General features: G+C 43.5%; 1 protein-coding gene across 1 annotated transcript in view; it reads right to left on the minus strand.

The window, feature by feature from the left end:
- LOC124721813 (argininosuccinate synthase) overlaps positions 1 to 25,265 on the minus strand; it is a 161,849-nt gene that overhangs the window by 45,607 nt on the left and 90,977 nt on the right. Inside the window, exons 4-5 of the mRNA XM_047246933.1 lie at positions 23,783 to 24,028; positions 11,736 to 11,881 (exon numbers count right to left, since the gene is read on the minus strand). Of these exons, the coding sequence (XP_047102889.1) occupies positions 11,736 to 11,881; positions 23,783 to 24,028 (392 nt within the window). The remainder of the gene's footprint in view (positions 1 to 11,735; positions 11,882 to 23,782; positions 24,029 to 25,265) is intronic.

Consider the following 25,265-nt stretch of genomic DNA (forward strand, 5'->3'; position numbering starts at 1 on the left):
TAGAAGAGAGGGGATTAGATCCCAAAACACGAGAAATCATAAAACAAACACTAATTGGCACTAAATCTAAAGTAAAATTTATGGGGGAGATCTCAGAACCCTTCGACATTCAAACAGGTGTGAGACAAGGTGATGGACTCTCTCCTATTCTGTTCAACTTAGTTCTAGACAAAGTTATGGAAGAATGGGAGAAAGAACTCAAGAAATGTGGGGTTTGGAAGCCAATCCGACTGGGCGTTGCCCGAACAACCTGTACATACCATATCTTGAATTTGCGGAGGACTTGGTGATACTAGCAGAGGGTGAGCAGTCTGCAGTCAAACAGCTGGAAATACTCAAAGAGTGTGCAGAAAAAGTAGATTTACAAATTTTATTTGAGAAAACAGAATTCATTTGTTCAGAAACAGAAACTGCAAGCTCGAAAACAAAGTACGGTAAAATCAACAGGGGCCCATACCTTAAATACCTTTGAGAATTCATCGAACGGACAGGTATTGAAAAAATCTCACAGTAACATGACCTCCAATAAATTAAAAGAGGTTTATAGTTAACGCAAAACCTCTACCATAAAAAATCAATCTCAAGAGAGGAAAAGATTCGACACTACAATATTGACATAAAACCAGCAATCCTCTAAGCAAGTGAAACACTAACCCTTAACAGAAAACAACAATTTGAAGACATCAAAAATAAGAGAGAAAGATCATCAGGAAAATTCTGGGAGGAAGACATACCCAAGAGGGTTATACGCTACAGTCAATTAAAACAACAGAATAGTTTTCAAACATCAAAATTAATATTATGAAAAAGCGAATGAAATTCTTTGGTCATCTCAGACGACTACCAGAAAATCGATTGACGAAGAGAATAATAGATTATGTAACCTCACTTAAGAATTCCACATCTTGGCTAGATGAAATTCGAAAGGACCTAAATATTGCAAACATAAGACCAGCCGACACTCTAGAAAGAGACACATTCACTCGCAAAGTAAACAAGTGGGAAGTTATATCGGAGCAACCAAAAGAAAAACAGTACAGACCAAAGTGGTGTGATGAGCGTAAACAAGCCTTTTGGGAAAGAATGAAAGGCTATAGGAAGAACAAGAACAATTCAAATAAAAATTGATCGAGTTATCTGCTTAACGACTTCCATTTCTGGGGAGAATTCACCAATAATAATAATAATAATAATAATAAATATGCAGTATAAGAACAAACTTACAAATCTTAATAACTGGCTATAAAACGAAGTGGTGTTGGGTGTTAGTAGGGATCATCGCGGTATTCACCTCGCATATTTTCGGAAACCATGGAAAACCCAAATCAGAACGGCTAGGGTCAGGTAGAATCAGTAGCACCAACAGTTCGCTGACGAGGCATGTAAACAATCGTTTTTACTTCAGTCAGTACAACCGAATAGCATAGAAAATCACCTAAATGTCTCCCAAAGGATATTGCAATGGCTGACGTCTCACCAGCAGTGCATCCTGTATGGCACTCTGGGGGCAGGTAGTACCAGGCGTTTGGTATTAAGTCCTACACTCTTTTCATTCTATATAGATGATCTGTCCTATCGCAAATACCACACGTATTGAAAACAGCAATCGAGAATCTCAGTACCGACTTGTGTGCACTATAAAAGTAGGCAGTACTGGTAGGTCATTCTACGCTCATTAGCCCGAAATATCGTGAATTCCGCCGTGTTTAACCCTTAATGGAACAGATCCCTGCCATGTTTAACCCTTAATGGAACAAATATCAACTTCTTTCTCTCAGAAGAGAGTGTAGGACCATCCGCTGTGGCCGAGCGGCTCTAGGCGCTTCTGTTTGGAACTGCGCGACCGCTACGGTCGCAGGTTCGAATCCTGCCTCGGGCATGAATGTGTGTGATGTCCTTAGGTTCGTTAGGTTTGAGTAGTTCTAGGGGACTGATGACCTCAGATGTGTGGTCCCATAGTGCACAGAGCCATTTTCAGAGAGTCTAGGGGTAATAACAGATGAAAATCTAAGTTGGACTGAGCACATAACTGCAATGTGCAGGGAGGCATCGGCATCCCTCTACGTCCTACAAAAGTATAAAAGGCTCGTATCTCTTGACCTGAAAAAGAAACGTGTATAAACATCTATACCTCCAATTATTAATTACACGATGTTATACGGCAAGGTCTTTTTCTGGAAAGCTCACTGCGCCTCGAGCTGGTTATAAATGCCTGTCTGTTATATCTGTAATGTTCGACTCTTTGATCATATTTCACAATCATATGCACAGCTATCAAGGCTGCGTCCAGACAAGCGCAGAGTTTCATACCATCTATCTTCTCCACTGTCTTATCAACGAGTAGTGTCCTTTATATCTCTACTCAACCTTAACTCTCTTATCTGAACAACGTGGCAGAAACACCCATTCCCACCGTTCCGTCCCACCCATCGTTAAGCCACTTTCTCCAAGTTCTTCTCAGTAGCGGGAAGCCGACTCTGGGATAACCTACCGCATTAAATTAGAGAACTGTATAACGCTTCCACCTTCAGAAGACAGTTAATGACATATCTCGTAAAGCAACAATAACGACTACTATTGTCCCTGTACGCACTCGTTACTCCTGTACATCCTTCTTTCCAGCCAGATCCTCCTCGTCTGCCAGTATTCTTAGTTGGAGCAGTTTCCTTAAATTTCTTTTCCCCAGAACTATCGATATCAGTAAACATTTATTTTGTGCACCTGTAAATTATTTTTTATATCTGCCAGTATCATTAGCGTTATTATTATTATTGTAATCATAATCATGATCATCATCATCATCACTAGTGGCAGTAGCAGCTATGGTACAAGTACTGCCAGTATTAACTACGTTAGTTCATAGTTGGCATTATTTATTCGCACTGTCACTATAGACACTCAAATCATTTTAACGCTATTTGTCAAATGGTTCAAATGGCTCTGAGCACTATGGGACTTAACTTCTGAGGTCATCAGTTCCCTAGAACTTAGAACTACTTAAGCCTAACTAACCTAAGGACATCACACACATCCATGCCCGAGGCAGGATTCGAACCTGCGACCGTAGCGGTTGCGCGGTTCCAGACTGTAGCGCCTAGAACCGCTCGGCCACTCTGGCCGGCTCCTCATGGGTCGCTCCTATTCTGTCGAGGCGTTCCTTGAAAAATTAAGCTGATTCTTGTTGTATTGTTGATTTCGTTTACTTAAACTTATGGATTGACTTTTTTCGGGTTCATAAACATTTTATTTTTATCTGTTATCACTTTTATGTTGTAATTTCATGTACTGACACGTTCCATGACCTTGGAGATTTGCTCCTAAATTTGGTCCTATGGAACTTGACGTGTAAATAAATAAATAAATAAATTGAAGAGGGCTGTTTATGGACAGCGTGACCCACCAACCACTCTGAGGGATCTACGCCGAATCGCCGTTAAGGAGAGGGACAATCTGGACCAACAGTGCCTTGATTAACTAGTGGATAGTCTGCCACTATGAATACAGACATGCGTCAGTGTAAGAGGTCGTGCTACTGGCTATTAGAGGTACTGGTGTGTACAGTCATCTGGACCACAACCTCTGAAGGTCTCGTTGTATGGTGGTACAACACGCAATGTGTGGTTTTCACGAGCAATAAAAAGGACGGAAATGATGTTTATATTGATATCTATTCCAATAGTCTGTACAGGTTCCGGAACACTCGGAACCGAGGTGAAGCAAAACTTTTTTGATGTGTTATTATTATTTTGATATGTTATACTGTTAGACTGAAATAGAGAATGACTGTGGTGTATATGTGAAACAGAAATTAGTGGAATTGTAAACAACTACGGTCACCCCGGCCGGCGATATTTGTCATATTAAAAATATCATACCTTGGGTAACTATGATGTAAAAATTATACTGTGTGTGTGTGTGTGTGTATGAACGAATAAACACCGTCCGAACAGGCCTCGAAGGTGTCGAGCGGCCGCCTTGTCATCCTCAGTCCTTAGGCGTCACCAGATGAGAATGGGTATGTTGTCAGAACACCGCTCTCCCAGTCGTCGTCAATTTTCGTGACCGGTGTCTTCTCAGTCAAGTACCTCTTCAATTGGCCTCACAAGGGCTGAATGCACGCTGCTTGCCCAAAGCACTCGGCAGACCCGGATGGTGACTCCTCCGAGTGCAACCCAAGGCAGACAGCGCATAACTTCAGTGATCCGACGGGAACCGTTGTTACCACTGCGCCAAGGCCGTTGGCACTGTATATATAAACCCTAGTTTGATGTAAGACCAGGTTAAATAAATAAATAAATAAAATAAATAAATAAATTATCTATGGTTCTGGTCATTTTCGTAGATTAAATTAATGCAAAACAGTTACCTGGGTTTAAAGTATTGTTACAGTGAATAGAAGCTTTCAGAAGAAACGCCCACTGTTGTGTCTAGACAAGACAGCCTAGACACAATGAGAGGAAGCCGAAAGGCACGCGCTACGCTCACGCAGATGGGCGTGAGGTCTGAAATAGGATACGTAATGAATGCTATAAAGAAAAGTACGTAGCTTCTGGAATACTTAACTTTAATCCATCCTTTTGGTACATCTGGAGATTGTGGCGATACAAGTGAGACTCTTTAGATACATGCAATGTTACTAATGGCGCCTTGCTAGGTCGTAGCCATTGACTTAGCTGAAGGCTATTCTAACTATCTGCTCTGCAAATGAGCGAGGCTTCGTCAGTATAGTCGCTAGCTACGTCGTCCGTACAACTGGGGCGAGTGCTAGTCCGTATCTCGAGACCTGCCTTGTGGTGGCGCTCGGTCTGCGATCCCTGACAGTGGCGACACGCGGGTCCGACATGTACTAATGGACCGCGGCCGATTTAAAGCTACCACCTAGCAAGTGTGGTGTCTGGCGGTGACACCACACCCACAACATAGGTTTTAAATCCTACGTTTTGGCTCTAAGAGTTAGGAGCCTACTGAAAATGTGTGCTTTACATACACTATGTGATCAAAAGTACCCGAATACCCCCAAAAAATACTTTTTCATATTAGGTGCATTGTGCTGCCACCTGCTGCCGGGTACTCCATATCAGCGACCTCAGTAGTCATTAGACATTGTGAGAGAGTAGAATGGGGCACTCCGCGGAACTCACGGACTTCAAACGTGGTCAGGTGATTGGGTGTCACTTGTGTCATACGTCTGTATGGGATTCTGGGCTGGCCATTGCATTTAAATTGCCTCACAAATGCTGTTTTATGACAGGGTACATTATGCTGATACAGTAATCGCCTCCAGACTGTTCCTCTAACGTACACAGCATGCAATAGCATAAAATGTATTCATAATCTTCTGCATTTAACGTTTTCTTAAGTGGAATAACGGGATCACACACTAATCACGAAAAACCCGCCCGTGCTGTAACACCGCTTCGTCTGTTCTTCACCGTTGGCACTACGCATGATGGCGGGTGACGTTCTCTAACCCTTCCCCCGGATCACCTCGAACGAGTGGACGCAAATTCCAACAGTGTAGGAGTCACAGCTGTGTGCAGCCTACCAGCACGCGGGAGGTGGGACAGGTTTTTGCGATCTTGTTGCGATGATAACACGCCTAGCCCAACGACTCACCGTGCTTTTGTTCACTGCCAGGTCTCCGTAGACATTCTGCGATGCTTTGGTTTTCCGGCAAAAGAAACTCCGTGAGAGGTGTCTGGTTGGAACGCACTTCCGCTACAGACGCCATTTTTAAGACAAGTTCTTTCCAGTACAACAGTACAATAAAAAAAGGTTCAAATGGCTCGAAGCACTATGAAAGTTAACATCTGAGGTCATCAGCCCCTAGACTTAGAACTACTTAAACCTGACTAACCTAAGGACACTATACACATCCATGCCCGAGGCAGGATTCGAACCTGCGACCGTAGCAGCCGCGCGCTTCCGGACCGAAGCGCCTAGAACCGTTCCGCCACAGTGGCCGGCACAATACAATCAGTGGCAGATAATTTTTTTTTCCGACAACATTAGAAAAACATGAAAGAAAAATAAGGATTTGGAGGAAACCTAAGGGAGCGTCACGCGAAAAACAAAAAATGTAAAAAAAAAGAGATTTTTCAAATGCATCTAAAAGTTTCCAGGCATAAAAGCATATAATCACTACAACTGATAAAATATTAAAATTAAAGATCGATAAAATACGAGGGGTAGCCCCCCCCCCCCAAAAAAAAAAGAAATTGCATTGCTGCGAACGAAGCTTGTGAAGTACGCATGAACGCATTTCTGCCGCCAGGCTTGTATAACGCAGCTCGTTGCCAGTTCAGTGCCAGCTGCGTTGTCGACCTGGCTTGTTCTGTTCATCTGCAGTGATTGTTTTTGCTAGTTCTGTTTTGTTCTTGTTTCGTTAAGTGAACAACGTGCAGCTGTGAAATTTTGTTTTATAGTCGGTAAAATGCTGCTGAAACTGTTTTAATGTCTCAAACAGCTTACCATGATGATGTTATGGGAAAAACTCAAGTGTACGAGTGAGTTGCTGGATTTAAAAATGGCGAAATATCGACTGTGACAAACCTCGTTCTGGACAGCCATCAACTGCCCGAATCGCCGAAAAAATTGAAAAAATTCGAGATCTTGTGCTCACAGACAGTTGACAGACATTTGATCAACTGTGAGAGATTAGTGGGTTATCTCGGAGCTCGGTTCAGCGAATCTTAGCGGAACATTTGGGAATGAAAAGGGTTGCTGGCACCACGACAGTGCTCCTGCACACACGGCCATCTCTGTTAGACAGTTTCTCGATAAAAATGGCATGGTTCCGATGCTCCAAGCACCTTACTCGCCTGACCTGACTCCGTGCGACTTTTTCTTATTTCTACACATGGAAAGGGCATGAAAGGACACCGATTTGACAACACTGAAGAGGTCAAGAAAAAAACGAGGGAGGAGCTGTCAGCCCTTTCTAATGATAACTACAAAAAATGTTTCGAACAATGGAAGAAGCGGTGGGACAAATGTATTGGTTCCAATGGAGAGTATTTTGAAGGGGATAAGATTGTCTTGCAAACAGTTTGAAAATATTTAGCTTTTAAAAAATAATTCCGGTTTTTTGGGTACCCCTCTTAATATATAATATTAAAATTATGTGCAAGTGACATAAGTAGCGTATTAGCTGAAGAATTACAAACAACCAACAGATCGATAAAATAATGTAACGTGGCTTAGACATTTAAACACTCACGTAACTAATATTTCCTTATAAAAGAACAGATCATTTCGGAAAAATAGTACAACATTTCAAAATGCTCTGAATGAAACAATTTCACCAAACAAAATTACGCAAAATGCGTGTCGATATAGAAACAATAAAATTCTGGACAAATTTGACAGATACTCTTAAATTTAAAAAAACAGTGAAACGTTTTCATTGTAGCAAGCTGACAAAACATGTTATATTGAACTAATTGTTATCGAAGCCGGCCGAAGTGCCCGTGCGGTTCTAGGCGCTGTAGTCTGGAACCGCGAGACCGCTACGGTCGCAGGTTCGAATCCTGCCTCGGGCATGGATGTGTGTGATGTTCTTAGGTTAGTTAGGTTTAACTAGTTCTAAGTTCTAGGGGACTAATGACCCCAGAAGTTGAGTCCCATAGTGCTCAGAACCATTTGAACCATTTTTTTTTTTTTTTTTTTTTTTTTGTAATCGAAACTCCACTCGTGCAAGACAATATTTATCGTTTATTCACAGACGATTTAGCACGTTATGTGCTTCATTCGAAGAGTTTTCAGATTATTACTTACTTGTGTGATGAAATTTGCAGCAGATTACAGTGTCTCAAAATAGGTCACATAAAGACGTAATTGTGAAAGAAACGTAAATGAGTAGCCTACTGCACCTAACAGAATTTCGATACCAATTCCTACAATTTTTCTTTACAAAGAAGGAAATCAAGTGATAGAATACCCAGCTTACGAGTGTTGTAGGATTTAAGGACAACAACGTCCTTTCATACGAAATACTGTGTAATGTACAATCAAACATTACAGCTAAGTAGAACAGGACATATGAAATATGTAAAACGATTTCCAGAAATAATGAAAAATAAACTCAAGAGAAAACTGAAATTCTTTTAGAGTACTCTTCAAGAATAAATGAATGAGTTAAGCCTGTGTTGATGTACGCTTCAGTGTGAGAAAGAAGATTAAAATAATCAATACAAATTCGTCAGTGTAGAAAAAAGTACTACTAACGATTGTAAAGAAGCAAAGAAATAAAGAAAAAGAAGCTGATTTTCAAATCTTCAGGATTTAAAATACTTTATAGACAATTAAAATCGAATGGAAATATAAAATAATAAAAAATATATTGACGACATAAATAGAGGCAATTTAATACAAACAAGCATTCCGATATGCTAGTATTTTAAGTTCAGGATCTGTTATGAGTCACATAATATTCATAAGCTTTCTGAAATTAAGAAGTACGAAAATTCATAAAAAAGTAAAATGATTACAATGCAATGTAGAATCTTCTTGCAAAGTTCTTAGCTTATGTGCTAAAGAAACAAATAATCTTACTTTGTTTGTTGTTTTTATCTAATACTGAAGTTTACTTCAATATAACACTGTAGACTTTCACGACTGTAGTCTGTTTCAATAACATTATTTTTGGTGTGATCGTGTCATATGTGATAAACCTAGCAACGTTTCGTTTACTATTGCAGGCAGTTCTCATCACTCACCCTCATGAAGACTACCTGTACCAGTAGTCAAAACGTCGGTAGTTTAATCGCAAATGACGCAGTCAAACACCCAGAACTATTTTACTGAAAAACTGTGCTTAAATGTTTATGAAATTATTAATTTCTCATTAATATATACACATAATAAATAAATAATGGTAGACAGGAACACAAAGAAAGAGCACCATAAATTATGTGACTTAAGTAACAATTTAAACAGGAAATGCTACAATCTATAAGAAAATATAAGCAAGACCTACGAAAAAATTAATCCTTCGACCAAGAACATTTGTTTTCTACATTCATAGATGCTATATTTTTTTAGAACACGGCGTTTCTGTGGCTGAGTTTTGATCAGCGCTTTCTGTGATCAAAGCAGTCTTCGAAGTGTTATGACTTACATTCGTACTGGAAATTTTATTTATGTTGTAAGTATGATTACATAGGGAAAGAACTGCATAAAGTTAACAAGATGCAGTGGACTAATATAGTACTGAAATAAGTGTTTTGGAAGACAGTAACTCCAGAATTGTCACATACAGGTTACTAAATGATGTCAATAAACGAAGTTAGGTAGAAATGGTGAGAGGGTTCGTTGAAAAAGGTCGTGGCCGATTCCATGCACCATCCTTGTCAATCGGAGCTGTTATCTTTATCGACTTTACCGAGCGAGGTGGCGCAGTGGTTAGCACACTGGACTCGCATTCGGGAGGACGACGGTTCAATGCCGTCTCCGGCCATCCTGATTTAGGTTTTCCGTGATTTCCCTAAATCGCTTCAGGCAAATTCCAGGATGGTTCCTTTGAAAGAGCACGGCCGATTTCCTTCCCCTTCCTTCCCTCACCCGAGCTTGCGCTCCGTCTCTAATGACCTCGTTGTCGACGGGACGTTAAACACTAATCTCCTCCTCCTTTATCGACTTTGATACATACGAAATGCTGCATTTCAATCTTCCTTCGGTCGAAACGTCCGTCCATGGTCTGTGCTAACCTGCATGGTCTGCTCCATAGTGGCGTTGGGCAGTACTAATCACTTACTATGGAGCCCGCAATTGCATCAACCTCTGATACATTCTATGCAATACAGGGACACAGCAGGTGGCAAACATAACAGAAACGCATCTTTCATTATTAATAAATGGTCACCATTTACCATTAATCAGCGTTCATATTCACTGTAGTTCTATGCTTATGACTTAATTTCCATGAAGTATCGACAGTAAAGCGTCTATAACACAGGACCACAGAAAAAATTAGCTACGATGTATGTGGTACCTCAGAGTTACATGATACGCAGTTAATGTGTGATATTTTTTAAATACCGTGAAGATGATCTATGTACACATATAAAAAAAAAAGTTTTGCATCACCCCGGTTCCCAGAACTCCTGAAGATAGACGTTTCCTGTGAATATTGTATCACAGACACAGTCGCTTTGACTGTTCAGAGATGTCACTAAGCCCGCCCAAAGATGTAAACAGCCATGCATGAGAAGCGCCCATCAGATGGAGGGGATCTGACAGCCGATCAGTTCCAGTCATGCCACCAGAAAGGAAGTGCACGGCTCGTGTTGTCTGTAGTTCAACCGTGCCTAGACGGTCAATAACGCGGTTCGATCGCGTCCGCATTGTTACTTTGTGACAGGAAGGGCTCTTAACAAGAGAAGTGCCCTGGCGTCTCGGAGTGAACCAAAGCGATGTTTTTCGGACATGGAGGAGATACAGAGAAACAGGAACTGTCGATGACATGACTCGCTCAGGCCCACCAAGGGCTACTACAGCAGTGGATGATCGCTACCTACGGATTATTGCTGGGAGGACCCCTGACAGCAACGCCACCATGTTGAATAATGCCTTTCGTGCAGCCACAGGACGTCGTGTTACGACTCAAACTGCGCGCAACAGGCTTCATGATGCGCAACTTCACTCCTGACGTCCATGGCGAGCTCCATCTTTGCAATCACGACACCATGCAGCGCGGTACAGATGGGCGCAACAACATGCCGAATGGACCGCGCAGGATTGGCATTACGTTCTCTTCACCGATAAGTGTCGCATATGCCTTCAACCAGACAATCGTCGGAGACGTGTTTGGAGGCAACCTGGTCACGTTGAACGCCTTAGGTAGAGGTTCCCTGCTGCTTTGGGGTAGTATTATGTGGGACTGACGTACGACGCTGGTGGTCATGGAAGACGCCGTAACGGCTATACGATACTGAATGCCATCCTCCGACCGATAATGTAACCATATCGGCAGCATATTGGCGAGGCATTCGTCTTCATGGACGACAATTCGCGCCCTCATCGTGCACATCTTGTGAATGACTTCCTTCAGGATAACGGCATCGCTCGACTAGAGTGGCCAGCATGTTCTCCAGACATGAACTCTATCAAACATGCCTGGGATGGATTGAAAAGGGCTGTTTATTGATGGCGTGAGCCACCATCTACTCTGAGGGATCGCTGTTGAGGAGTGTTACAATCTGGACCAACAGTGCCTTGATGAACTTGTGGATAGTACGTCACGCTGACTACAGGCATGCAATAATGCAAGAGGACGTGCTACTGGGTATTAGAGGTACCGATGTGTACAGCAATCTGGACCACCACCCCCGAAGGTCTCGCTGTGTGGTGGTACAACATGCAATGTGTGGTTTTCATGAGAGATCAAAGCTGACTGTAATAAAATATGTTTCATATAGCTGCGTATTCAAAATAACTTTATACAAATGCGAAACAGTTGTTTCTCATCGCATCTTGAGAGTGTTCACTTCGTCCATGTGTTACCGTTCTCGTCCTCGCGATAACATGAAGTTATGTAGAATTTTTTCGCTCTCTTATATCAAATGTCATAAGCATTTTATGTCTAATACGATGAAATTAATTATCCAGCCTCCTGGGAGGCAATTTTCCACGCTATGTGATGAGGTAACAGCATGTGTCAGTTATGCAACTTAATTGTGTTCATAGAGTGAATAATTGCTTTCTGAAGCTTATCGGACAATCAATATGCAGCATACCTGATGTGCATTAGGTTTGCGTCCATGCTCCACGGTGCTTCCTTTGTGGCTGATACTGGAATGTTATTTGCAGCAGCGTACTGTAGCAAATCTTGTCTTCCCTGGAACTTGTCTGTAAACTCCTTTATTCTCCAAGGAGCCAGTATCTGTAAAATGAAATGATTGATGTCGGAGTAACGCAGAAAAATATGAAAAAAGCATTTCATTCACATCTTCTACATTATAAAAGTCGTTCGTTTCAATCACGTAAAGGAGAGTAGTGAAGGAAAGTCGACCGTATTCTGTAATTACTTACTCGAATTGTCTGAAATTTTATCGCTCTCGATTTAAATACACTGTTTATAAGCGGAGACCTACTGCAAAACAGCAGTTGAAACGTTTATGGTATTCGTGAGTACAGCACTAAAGAACATAGGGTAACTGAAGGTAATAACAACGCAGGTTTTAAGGCTGTGTGTAGTTTAAAAGCTAGTTTGGAAAGATTCCCATGGTGGTAGCATCGTGTAAGTAACAAATAACAAACGGTGCACTTCCACTGCTTGCTTGTAGCGTCTTTGCCACAACAGCAACCTCAGTGAGAGTCGGACAGCTGTCAGAGTGAGGTTGCGTGCTGGAGATTTGCTTTCTGTTGGCACTGAATGTTTTGCGTGAGATAAAGGAGATACGTATAAATTTCTAACGTTATTCTCATTTAATGTTTCGATTACTATGTCATTAAAATAAGTTCTTTCGTGTATTGAAGCATATAAATAGATCTTAAAATATTTAAATATTTTTTCAATGCATTTGGCAAAAAGATTAATAAGACACCTGCAGTTAATAACTCTTCTTTCTGTATTTTTCTCACCTAGGCGATGATATCGGTAAACGCTGTCCAAATCTTCATATAAAGTGGACTACCGAGGATCTACGAAAGGCAATTCAAGCAGTTAGATCTGGAATTACTGTTGTGGTGGCTTCAAGGACATTTAACAACCCACGAAGAATTCTTCGAGACTGGCTGAACAAGGATGAATGGAAGACGCCACCTAGGAAACATGACCGTAATCCAAAGCAACAGTTCTCAAAAGAGAGTTGTTTAATACTGATTCATTAGCAGCATCAGCATATTGTCTTGCAAATTCTGGCAAGGAAACCTCAATCAAAGCGCCCTCCAATTCCTGCAATAAGGGTCTATACAGCGGTGACTGTGGCGGCTACTTCTACGACAAAAGGAGAGAAGGATTGCATTCAGTGGACACAACATAAAACATGGTATCGTGAAATATATGATAATGGATCTGTAACAAAATCATGTCTGTGTACACTGTTCGAAGATCGCTGTGCTGAACTTAAAGTGACTGAATTAGAAGTTCGTTATATGCTCAAATCTTGCATTGTTTCCATAACTGTTGAATGTATAACTTCCATTATCGGTTACAATTGTACTCCTTTCTCAGTTTTTGCTAATGTATGGGACGTCGGGTGTCATAAATGTGAGAGAATTTCAACTTGGCGTTATTACGTTCACTGCTCCTTACAAACACTTGTTTTCCCTTTTCTACATAAAAAATTGTATCTAAAAAATTCATTTTTGAAGGAATGCATAAATGAGGTGTTAAAGTATAACTCATCAAAAAACTAAACATTTTGCATCTTTCTAAACAACGTTAGGGACATGTAACTGAATGCATGGTGTTATTAATTGCAGTTACCCTGTTGGAAATGGAAATGCCGTGTGGCTAGGGCCTCCCGTCGGGTAGGCCGTTCGCCTGTTGCAAGCCTTTCAAACTGACGCCACTTCGGCGACTTGCGTGTCGATGGGGATTAACTTGGGCTGTTACAGGGTTTTCATTAACCGCTTTACATAAATCACACGTATGAACACTGTAGTTCAACGTCCTCTACTGACTTTATCGAAGTTTAACTCACTCTATGACACTCCAAACCTTTTGCTGTGACTTATTAACGAGCAATTCGATCAGTTTCAAAATGAAAAATTACCAAAAAATGTTACAGACTCATTTCACGTAGTGTACCTGCATTTCTTCGTGAATTTAAGTCTTTTTTACGTATAAGATTTACAAGCAGCGCTGCTTGCCGAAGTGTTTAGAATGGAAAGCGTATGTCGTCATTATCCTCGTGGTCGATGTTCGAGAGAAGGCGTGCCAAATTATAAAGTTCATTTCATAGGTCAGTCTCGTTTTAATAGTACGGACCTTTATGAAAAATCCCTTAACATGTTGATAAATACACCTTATGAATATTAACACCAGAGGAGAAGCTACAATTCCAAACGGAGAACTGCACCGAAACAAGCACATACCAAAACGCAGCTCAGACTTGAGCGAACGAATCTGAGCAGTACACTACACAGTTATTTCTTAGTTAACACAGTAGAGTCAGAAACAAAACCATTTTCACTACATTCGATAATGTGCCTTACCCTTCTAAAAATTTCAGTATGTGCCTTCTAACCGTCTATTTCCATCATCCGCTGCATATAAGAATTCATCAGCTGTTGAAAGCCTTTCAGCTTATATTTCATGTAAGGAACTATGGCTTTCTTATGAAGTAAGATGAGGGACATAAAGAGGATGGTCAGTAATTTCGGAGCCCACTACAGTTAGCTATGAGTAGTCAATACAAGCTTTTGGTACATGTGCTTGAACACTGTCGCGATGAAAGAATTAACATTCAGATTTCGATATTAGATGGTTTCTTTTAAACTGCTCTGTAACTCGCGATATGTTTTGTCCCGGGGGGTACCTCATCCGAATATTTAATTGTCTGAGAGTCCATCATTGCACATTTCATGACTCCCCCCACTGTAATTTAAAAAAAAAACGCTCTTTTGGAAATTATAGAATACATGGTTGTCATTCATTGGTCGAACTGAACGTAACAAAAAAACACAGAAATGGCAGGGCCCCTACAACACATTGAGACCTACTGCGAGTTTGTTCACTGTCTGTACGGTATACATAAGAAAAAGAGTCATCCAAATGCTTTAGACTTCTCCTGAAACTCCATCTACATTATTTGAGAATGTATGGAGCATGATAGTAGTATCTGACGTTACTGATAAGTGGCGTCGTAGTTGCTTTCCTCACTTCTGCAAGATGTTTATAATTACGGTAATTCATCTATACAGAGTGTTCGGAAATATCCGTTATAAACATCTATGACTTGTACAGGGGAGTAAGTACATAATATTTTGAACAGGGATCCTTGCCCTGAAACGTACCGTCTCCGTGTTATAGCCGTTTGAAAACATGTTTGCTGTAGTGGCGTGGCAAGACAGCCAAGCCACTCGGAGGTAGCCGAAAGGCACGCGTTAAGCTCACGCAGATTGGCGTGAGGTCTGGAACAAGGTAAAGTAATTATCCTATAAAGAAAAGAACGTAGTTCTTGGAATACTTAACTTTAATCCACAATTGGAGAACATCGCTCTTGACTGTACATGCTTTCCATTTCGATACACACTGGTAATGGCGCCTTGCTAGGTCGTAGCAAATGACGTAGCTGAAGGCTATGCTAACTATCGTCTCGGCAAATGAGAGCGTATTTGTCAGTGAACCATTGCTATTAACGTCGGCTGTACAACTGGGGCGAGTGTTAGGAAGTCTCTCTAGACCTGCCGTGTGGTGGCGCTCGGTCTGCAATCACTGACAGTGGCGACACGCGGGTCCGACGTATAGTAACGGACCGCGGCCGATTTAAAGGCTACCACCTAGCAAGTGTGGTGTCTGGCGGTGACACCACATTTGCTATATAAGTATGCAACAGGCTAGCCCGCCCGGCTAGCCGCGCGGTCTAACGCGCTGCTTCTCGAGCAGGAAGGCGTGCTGGTCTCTGGCACAAGTCCACCTGGCGGATTAGTGTTGAGGTCTGGTATGCCGGCCAGCCTGTGGATGGTTTTTAAGGCGGTTTTCCATCTGCCTCGGCGAATGTGGGCTGGTTCTGCTCATTCCACCTCAGTTACATTATGTCGGCGATTGCTGCGCAAACACTGTTTCCACGTACGCGCACACCATAATTACTCTACCACGCAAAAATTGGGGTTAACTCGTCTGGTGTGCGATGTTCCCGGAGGCGGGGATCCACTGGGGGCCGAACCGCACAATAACCCTGGGTTCGGTGTGGGGCGGCGGTGGGGTGAGTGGACTGCTGTAGTCTGTTGCGGGGCTGTGAACCACTGAGGGCTTTGGCGAGGACGAAGCCTCTTCGTCGTTTCTAGGTCCCAAGTTCAATACACAACACACACACACACACACACACACACACACACACACACACACACACAATGCAACAGGCTAGTCATGGTGGTGGGAGGTGGGGGGGGGGGGGTTGGGGGTTGGGGGAAAAGCACTTACGTCAGATCGGCTGAAGTCTTTTGACGTCTATCCTATCTCTCTGATCTGGTTCGGGCTGAGTGTCAGAGTAACTTGGTTGAGTACACGTTTGCAGAATACGCCGACATGATCCTTCTGAATGCCGGAGCTCACGGTAATGAAAGAGCTGCTCGTCGCCTTTATCAAGACCGTTCTCGACAACGTCCGATTCCATCGCATACCCTTTTCGGCACAATTACAAAACTGCTTCGAGAAAGGGTACCATCACTGTGACCAGCAACCGAACTAGAAGAGGCTGTACTGCATCACGTTGAAGAGAACCTGTCAACGAGTACACGAGCAATCTCTTCAGCAATTAATGAGCGGAACTGTAAAACAAGTGATTCACTGGGTCACGCCTGACCACTTACTTGTACTCGCGTAACCAACATATTTTCAAATGGTTGTAGCAGGGTAACGGTACGTTTCCGGACATGGGTTCCAGTTCAAAATATTCGGAATATTATCTACTCACTCCCCTCTACAAGTCCTTGAAGTCCGTAACGGAAATTTCCGAACACCCTGTATATAATCACTGTTGGTGAGAAATTTACAGTTCAACAGGAGAAAGAGACTCCAGCGACATCACTTCAGAAGGAACGGAGGGGGGAGGGGGGAGGGGGAGGGGACTCTACTCACCTTTTCCTTTTCATTCTCGATCGTCCTGACACCACAATCACGATGGTAATAACACTTTTCATGCTAAATGCAATCAATAGTATTTTCTGTAATTTATACAATATCGCAGTATTGTTCAGATAATGGGCGGCCTGTAATAGATGTCAGCGAGTAACACTAGGGTTTTTGCCATTCTGTACGTAATATTTCAAATTAACAGGTCCGGCAACTGAATGCGCAACTACGACGATGCAAGGGTGCCCATGCCCGGAAACAGGGAAGGGGTGCTGCCCGCAACCCCGTAACTCTCAGGGAAAGAAAAAAAATATAGTGTAGTCAGGTGTTTTTCTTTCAAGAAAATGATTACACAGGTTTTTGACAGGTCGGAACTGTAAATTTTTAAGGTTACTTACAAGTCGCCATTCGTCTTCCAAAATATTAATAACGTTCCATATCACCAGGTCTAGGCCCCGTCCTCTTACAAACCACAGCATGGGCGCACTTTGGAGATGATGTCCAGAACCTCTCTCACGGGTTGTTCGCTGGCCACACAGCTCTGAGGGGACGCAGTAATTGTAGACAATTTTAACATCGTTGACTGGACTCTAGGTGTAGGATTCTTTGGTGAATAACACCGCGAATCATTCCCCCCCCCCCCTCCCCCCCCCCTGCCGTCCCCCGTCCTCGCATATATCGAAAGCTTCTTGTTCAAAAACTACGCCGACACCATTATACAGCAGCCTTGGTAAATCGAGTATAATACAGATCATGCAGTTACCGCTAATTTATCGATTCACATCATTTAGACGCCTTCTTTCCAAAGTAACGTGCATTGCATACCTTACTTGTAGGTCAATGGGCGTGACCCTCGCTGTTCCGTTGTCTTTTACATTAACCGAGCCGTTATTTAGTACAGGAAAACAAATTTCGTCGCCAGGGAATGTCGTTACTGGCTTGACATTCCTCTCGCTTTCCACTTCGACGAAATCATTTGAAGAGTGGAAATGGAAAACGTTCTAAGTTCTTCAAATCTGACATTTCTCAGGAAAATGAAAAAGCAATGTATCTCTGTTTATGCGTAGCTGACTTGTATCCGTAAAATTGAGAAAGTATCCTGATACCAGCGAATTATGTTGCTCAGCGCATCACCGCCAAAAATTATGAAATGAATGAGAAAATAAATACTTTATTAACAACGTTTTAAGTGCCATACCAAAAACTGACTGGTTCTAGTTGTCAAAAGGAAGCTGTTTCTTGCAAAGAGGAAAACAGCGGCCCAACACTTTTAATAATGCTATTTATTTACACAAATAGAGCCTTCCATTTTGAACCCAAATGGCGCCGCTATCCATTTCGAACCGATACGTTCATCTTCAGACGGCTGTTCACGTTATATTACATTTGTTGTTGTTTACATTACTTGTCGGAAAGAACAGCGAGTATCTAACGTAAACAACCATCAATGTAATATAAACGTGAACAGGCGTCTGTAGACGAACGTGTTGGTTTCAAACCAGTAGAAGCAGTGTTTGTGTAAATAAATAACGTTATTAATAGCGGCTGGTTGCTGTTTTTTTCTTTGCAAGAATCAGCTTTTATCTTGTACACAGCCACGGCTTTACAAATGTCAGTTTTCGACAAAATAGAGTGAAGAAAGTTTTTGTCTCAGGCGCCATTAATACTGAGGCACTATGTTTTATTTGTGATAATACATGTACAGAAATACAGTATTTTATTTTTAACTAGTTAACCTGTAATCAACAAAAACCACCTCTTATATCTTTTAAACTTCGGAACTCCACACGGAAGCACAGGTTGGCACAGACACCATGCGCCATCTGCTAACACAATTTTGAAAGACTTTCTTCGTAGTTTGACACCTGGATAAGGTCTAAGGACATGCAACAGCGTACCGAGAACACAATAACACTGAAAAGGCGTTTTTTTAATGGCACTTAGATAATTTTTCATTTCCACTCTTCATCTGTGAAAAACACTTCCGCGGGGCATCACACCACCTGTACTGAATTCACTGTAGCCACAACACACTCAAGTAAATATCGTATAACATGGTGCCCACCGCGCGGCTCACCCCGTCGGGGTTTCGAGTCCTCCCTCGGGCATGGGTGTGTGTCTTGTCCATATCGTACGTTAGTTTAAGTTAGGGTAAGTAGTGTGTAAGCTTAGAGACCGATGACCTAAGCAGCTTTGTCCCATACGATCTTACCACAAATTTACAATTTACATGCACCGTACTTCGTCACTCCATAAAATCCTTGTACTTGGCCCCACAGTTTTGTCTCCATACACCGTAGACAAATAATATCTACGATCACTCGCGAAGAAAGACTAGTTGCGTCCGAGGGATCACCAAGATAGTTCCGAGTTGTCGATAAAGTTAATACAAATATATTTGTAATTAATTTGAATGTAACAAAATTTTTGGTTAATCGGCTACTTCTGAGTAATATTTTAAGGATAAAAATTAAATGAGATTTTTACTGTTGACTTTACTTGGTGGAGTATGATTACATGTAAAAACACACATTTTTGCCATTTGCTTCAGTAATTGTTTAATGTTTGGCCCTATATATGGCGTTATTAGCCCACTGTCTAGTATAACTGTGTCAGATTTCCAAACAACGCTGCTCAAGGAAAATAGATAGGTAAATGTGCACCAGACTTGAAGAACACAACCTAACGAGGCAGTTGCAAAAACAGACTACGCCTTGGTGCGACATTGTCTGGAAACCAGACACAGTTATGTAATAAATGTATAAATACTGAACTCTGGATACAACGGGCAGGAACTGTCTTCACTTGAGCCGGCCGGGGTGGCCGAGCGGTTCTAGGCGCTTCAGTCTGAAACCGCGCGACCGCTACGGTCGCTGGTTCGAATCCTGCCTCGGCATGGATATGTGTGATGTCCTTAGGTTAGTTCGGTTTAAGTAGTCTAAGTTCTAGGGGACTGATGACCTCAGATGTTAAGTTCCATATGGCCAGAGCCATTTAAACCATTTTTTGTCTTTACTCGACGTGGTGGAGACCAAGAAGCACGACAACAGCCACTCTGAACAGCTACGGAACAAGTAAACAGATCTACGTCACTCTGTCCTCTTTGTCTGGCCACGAACGTCGGCTAGTGTGAGCGAGTGCAGATTTTCCAGCTTCTGGGGGACGGGGCTAATCTCCAAGCTGCACATAATGGTCCAGTCTTTGCTTAATTCGGATAAATGGTGGTGGTCTGCCCGACATGAGCTTAACGCCAGTACGGCTGCGGAGGGTAGAGTGGGCTTAACTGGGCGGGAGAAGCTATTCAGACGCCCTGCTTTCTCGACAAGTGCGTTGCAGGACCCATATACCACACTGGCAGCGCTTGCTCGAGAGTGATGTCAAAACGACATGTACGTGTCCACCAGCATATTTCGAGTAAGCCAACCGTCACACTCACACCAGCTCCTCCCATGAACGAGTGGATCCTCAGAAATCCCAGGAACAATAGCTAAATATTTCAGTCGCTGAAATTTAAGATGTTTTCTTAGATTTCTGCCTAACCACACCCTCGGAAATCGCGATATATTCGGAAAAAACGGACAAATCTTTGTGACAAGCAAGAATACAACTGTCATTGGCGATCGTTTCACTTGTAGCAATTTCGTCCGTCGTTTTCAAATCAGACAGATGTCACAAAATCGAAGAAGCTCATTCCTGAGAGAGCGGAGTCATATGTATAAATAACACCATATATTGTATAGCATACTTGTATTTCGTTCACACTGACTGACATTTAATTATAAGAACCCGTACAGAGACAGATGTGTTTATGATGTCTTCAGTGTGCCACTGCCTAGAAACGTCCTACTGGAGGTTATAATAAGAAACCAGCGGAATACAACAAAACCAATATGGCTTCCAGTCGCGCAGCTGTTAGTAGGGGGTGCAGTGGGGGTAGGTGAACAACCATGCTCACGTTAACGTTTGCATCTGCCCGACCCTACTGTTTTCAGAGGCGAGTGCTTTCCTCTGGATGGCCTGTGTTTCTTAATGTATTTTGGGAAACATAGTTCTAAGAGTATCAGCAGGAAGAAGTATGATGTAGCGGCACAGCGAGTATTAACAGGAAATGGCCAGTGGAAGTTCCTACATTCTGCTCTGGAGGATGATTAGCCCAAACGCCTGCCCTTTAAAATAATTGTGTGGAGCAGCTTGGGGCCGGCGATATCGTCAGCTCTCGTGGGAAGAAGGAGGCAAGTTTAGAGCCTTCTGGGTTATAGTGGCTATTGCGGTGGGTATTTCCGAAGTCGGTTGTTAGTGATGAAAAACTTTCTGTGTGGAAATTTTCGAAAGAGTTGGCGAGTGCATACCCGTGCTGTGGTGGAGGTACTGGCTTTTTCGTTTGCCTGTTTTCAAAGCGCGTGTTGCCGTCAAAGAGGGCATACGCGGACTCAGCAGAAAGGCTGTGTGGAAGAGTGCCGAGGTGTTGCTTTTTAAACGAATTAGACTTGGCGAAGGTTATTAGAAGATAATGTCAGTGTCCTTACGCTTTTTTACTTTCTACTGTGATGCTGTGTTGTGCTGTGTGTGAGGAGATGGTAGAAACTGGTTGGTATTGGTGTAGTGACTGACTAGGTGGGGGGGGGGGGGGGTGTTTGTCATCTGAGCCAGAGGTCAGATTTGGGAGACTTTTGAAAGTAGTTGGATTGCTGCAAGGCAACGATGACAAATCTAGAAGAAGTCACTATTTTAACCCAATCTCACAGGTCAAGGTGAGGCTGGTGACCCTTATTTAGCTTCACAGTATTTATGAATCAGTGCATAGAAATAATCCGGGTCCTCCAAGACACGTTTCTCAGGAATTTTACGGAGCAATATGTCGCGTAATTTGTCTCGCGTAGATTCTGGTCGTGATCGAGAGTGGGTTTCGGCCAAACACTACAGAAGCTCCATGGACAGGAGGAGAACGAGCGTTTCACATTTTTCATTACTGCTAAAGCTGACTGACTGTAGTGTCCTTTTTCTTGAACTGTGCCCCACTATCAAAGGATCTGCCAGTTATTTACTTTATTGTTGTATGATAGTGAATGTACACTCCTGGAAATGGAAAAAAGAACACATTGACACCGGTGTGTCAGACCCACCATACTTGCTCCGGACACTGCGAGAGGGCTGTACAAGCAATGATCACACGCACGGCACAGCGGACACACCAGGAACCGCGTGTTGGCCGTCGAATGGCGCTAGCTGCGCAGCATTTGTGCACCGCCGCCGTCAGTGTCAGCCAGTTTGCCGTGGCATACGGAGCTCCATCGCAGTCTTTAACACTGGTAGCATGCCGCGACAGCGTGGACGTGAACCGTATGTGCAGTTGACGGACTTTGAGCGAGGGCGTATAGTGGGCATGCGGGAGGCCGGGTGGACGTACCGCCGAATTGCTCAACACGTGGGGCGTGAGGTCTCCACAGTACATCGATGTTGTCGCCAGTGGTCGGCGGAAGGTGCACGTGCCCGTCGACCTGGGACCGGACCGCAGCGACGCACGGATGCACGCCAAGACCGTAGGATCCTACGCAGTGCCGTAGGGGACCGCACCGCCACTTCCCAGCAAATTAGGGACACTGTTGCTCCTGGGGTATCGGCGATGACCATTCGCAACAGTCTCCATGAAGCTGGGCTACGGTCCCGCACACCGTTAGGCCGTCTTCCGCTCACGCCCCAACATCGTGCAGCCCGCCTCCAGTGGTGTCGCGACAGGCGTGAATGGAGGGACGAATGGAGACGTGTCGTCTTCAGCGATGAGAGTCGCTTCTGCCTTGGTGCCAATGATGGTCGTATGCGTGTTTGGCGCCGTGCAGGTGAGCGCCACAATCAGGACTGCATACGACGGAGGCACACAGGGCCAACACCCGGCATCATGGTGTGGGGAGCGATCTCCTACACTGGCCGTACACCACTGGTGATCGTCGAGGGGACACTGAATAGTGCACGGTACATCCAAACCGTCATCGAACCCATCGTTCTACCATTCCTAGACCGGCAAGGGAACTTGCTGTTCCAACAGGACAATGCACGTCCGCATGTATCCCGTGCCACCCAACGTGCTCTAGAAGATGTAAGTCAACTACCCTGGCCAGCAAGATCTCCGGATCTGTCCCCCATTGAGCATGTTTGGGACTGGATGAAGCGTCGTCTCACGCGGTCTGCACGTCCAGCACGAACGCCGGTCCAACTGAGGCGCCAGGTGGAAATGGCATGGCAAGCCGTTCCACAGGACTACATCCAGCATCTCTACGATCGTCTCCATGGGAGAACAGCAGCCTGCATTGCTGCGAAAGGTGGATATACACTGTACTAGTGCCGACATTGTACATGCTCTGTTGCCTGTGTCTATGTGCCTGTGGTTCTGTCAGTGTGATCATGTGATGTATCTGACCCCAGGAATGTGTCAATAAAGTTTCCCCTTCCTGGGACAATGAATTCACGGTGTTCTTATTTCAATTTGCAGGAGTGTATTATTTTGTATATTTAGCATTTGCAATTAGTTTCTTCAACGAATGTATATTCCTTGGTGTTAATGTTTGCAACATTATGCACAATATCAGCTTTGTCAGTTAACCCGGACAGTGGGGTAATAACGAAAACCCTAGGCCACAAAAATAAATAATTATTGAAACAACTACAAATAAGTGTCGTGTTTCTTGAAGTTCTCCTGGTGGACAGAATATCCCTCTATGTTTTGGGCAAGCATGAGGGATAGCATCATTTCTTGTTTCGATATTTTGGCTGGTAACCTTGAAGATGGCAGTAAGATAATCAACCGAAATATCCGAAGAAGAAGTAATACTAATCCCAGACGAACGGCAGAGAGATGGCGGAATAAGCAAAATAGTTCGTTTTCTTTTTTTTTCAAATAATATGTTTATGTGATTGTTCCTTTTTGCAGATGTAGGGTCCGAGGTGCAACCTGTCCCCTTTTTCTACTGGGCCCAAATTACATATATTTTTTTTGGGACCAGTCCAAAGAGAGGTAGAAAGGCGACTGTGGCTGGTGGTACGTACCTTGACCTGTGGCCACAAGGCGCAGCAGCCGAGCTCGAGGCGCACCTGGTCGTTGCCCTTGCCGGTCGCGCCGTGCGAGATAAACTGAGCGCCCTCTCTGCGCGCCACCTTCACCAGGCCCCGAGAGATGCACGGCCGCGCCAGAGAAGTCCCCAGCAGGTAGCGGCCCTCGTACAGCAGCCCGGCACAGACCGCCGGCCACACGAAGTCCCGCACAAACTCCTCTTGCAAGTCTTCTATTATCACCTGCGTCAAATAGTTAACAATGTAACTGCAGGAATCTACACCTTCACTTCCGGCTAACGAATAAAACAAGAGCGCAGGCTATATCAGACCGGCTGTGTGAATTGTAGCAAACACGATACAGCATGTCATTCCCAGTGGAGAGAAATCTTCAAACCTAAAATTAGCTTTGGGTGTACCCCAAAGAATTGTTATAAACGCTAGAAAATTGTACCAAAATATCAAAAGACTTTCAGAGGGCAGACGCTCGGTGCAGTGATTGACAGTTGACGTTCAACATACACAAATGTAACATACTGCGCATAAGTAGGCACAGAGGTCTATTACTGTACGACTACTCAACTGCTGAAAAATCACTGGAAGCAGTCGTATCCATAAAACATCTAGGAGTATGCGTACAAAGCAGATTGAAGTGCAACGGCACATGTAACTAATTGCAGCTAAGGCAGACTCCATACCGAGATTCACTGTAAGAATCCTGAGGAATTGTGGTTTTGTGTTAGCAGAAGAGCCAACACCGTGTTACGAGTGGAGGCCGAAGTGCACGCGTTTTAGCTCACGCAGGCTGGCGTGAGGGGGGAAGAACTATACTGACGTGAAGTCTGGAACATGACAAGGAATGAGAATTCAGAAAGCGGACATAATTAGTTTAATACTTAACTTTAATCCATTAATGATGAACGTCGCTCTTGACGGTACATGATTCACAATATTATCTGCTCAGAATACATTGTTGAAGTAATTATAGTAACTGAATATGGCGCCTTGCTAGGTCGTAGCTGAAGGCTATGCTAAACTGTCGTCTCTGCAAATGAGAGCGTATTTTGTCAGTGAACCATCGCTAGCAAAGTCGGCTGTACAACTGCGGCGAGTGCTAGGGAGTCTGTCTAGACTAGACCTACCGTGTGGTGGCGCTCGGCCTGCAATCACTGATAGTGGCGACACGCGGGTCCGACGTATACTAACGGACGGCGGCCGATTTAAAGGCTACCACCTAGCAAGTGTTGTGTCTGGCGGTGACACCACAGTGGTCCATCGGCAAAACGATCGTTCTACCAGTGCTCCAATATTGCTAGTCAGTCTGTGATCCATACCAGAAAGGATTCGTACAGGTCTGTGAGGCTTGTGGTTTAGTGGTTTGCGTTGCTGCTCTAGATTCTTTGGGCCTGGCCTTCCCAGCTCAAGGACTGGGTATTGGTGTTTTCCTGGTCATTTCATCTGAACTCCAACGTCCCGCAAG

This window comes from Schistocerca piceifrons, chromosome X, assembly GCF_021461385.2.
Source record: "Schistocerca piceifrons isolate TAMUIC-IGC-003096 chromosome X, iqSchPice1.1, whole genome shotgun sequence".
Classification (NCBI taxonomy): Eukaryota; Metazoa; Arthropoda; class Insecta; order Orthoptera; family Acrididae; genus Schistocerca; species Schistocerca piceifrons.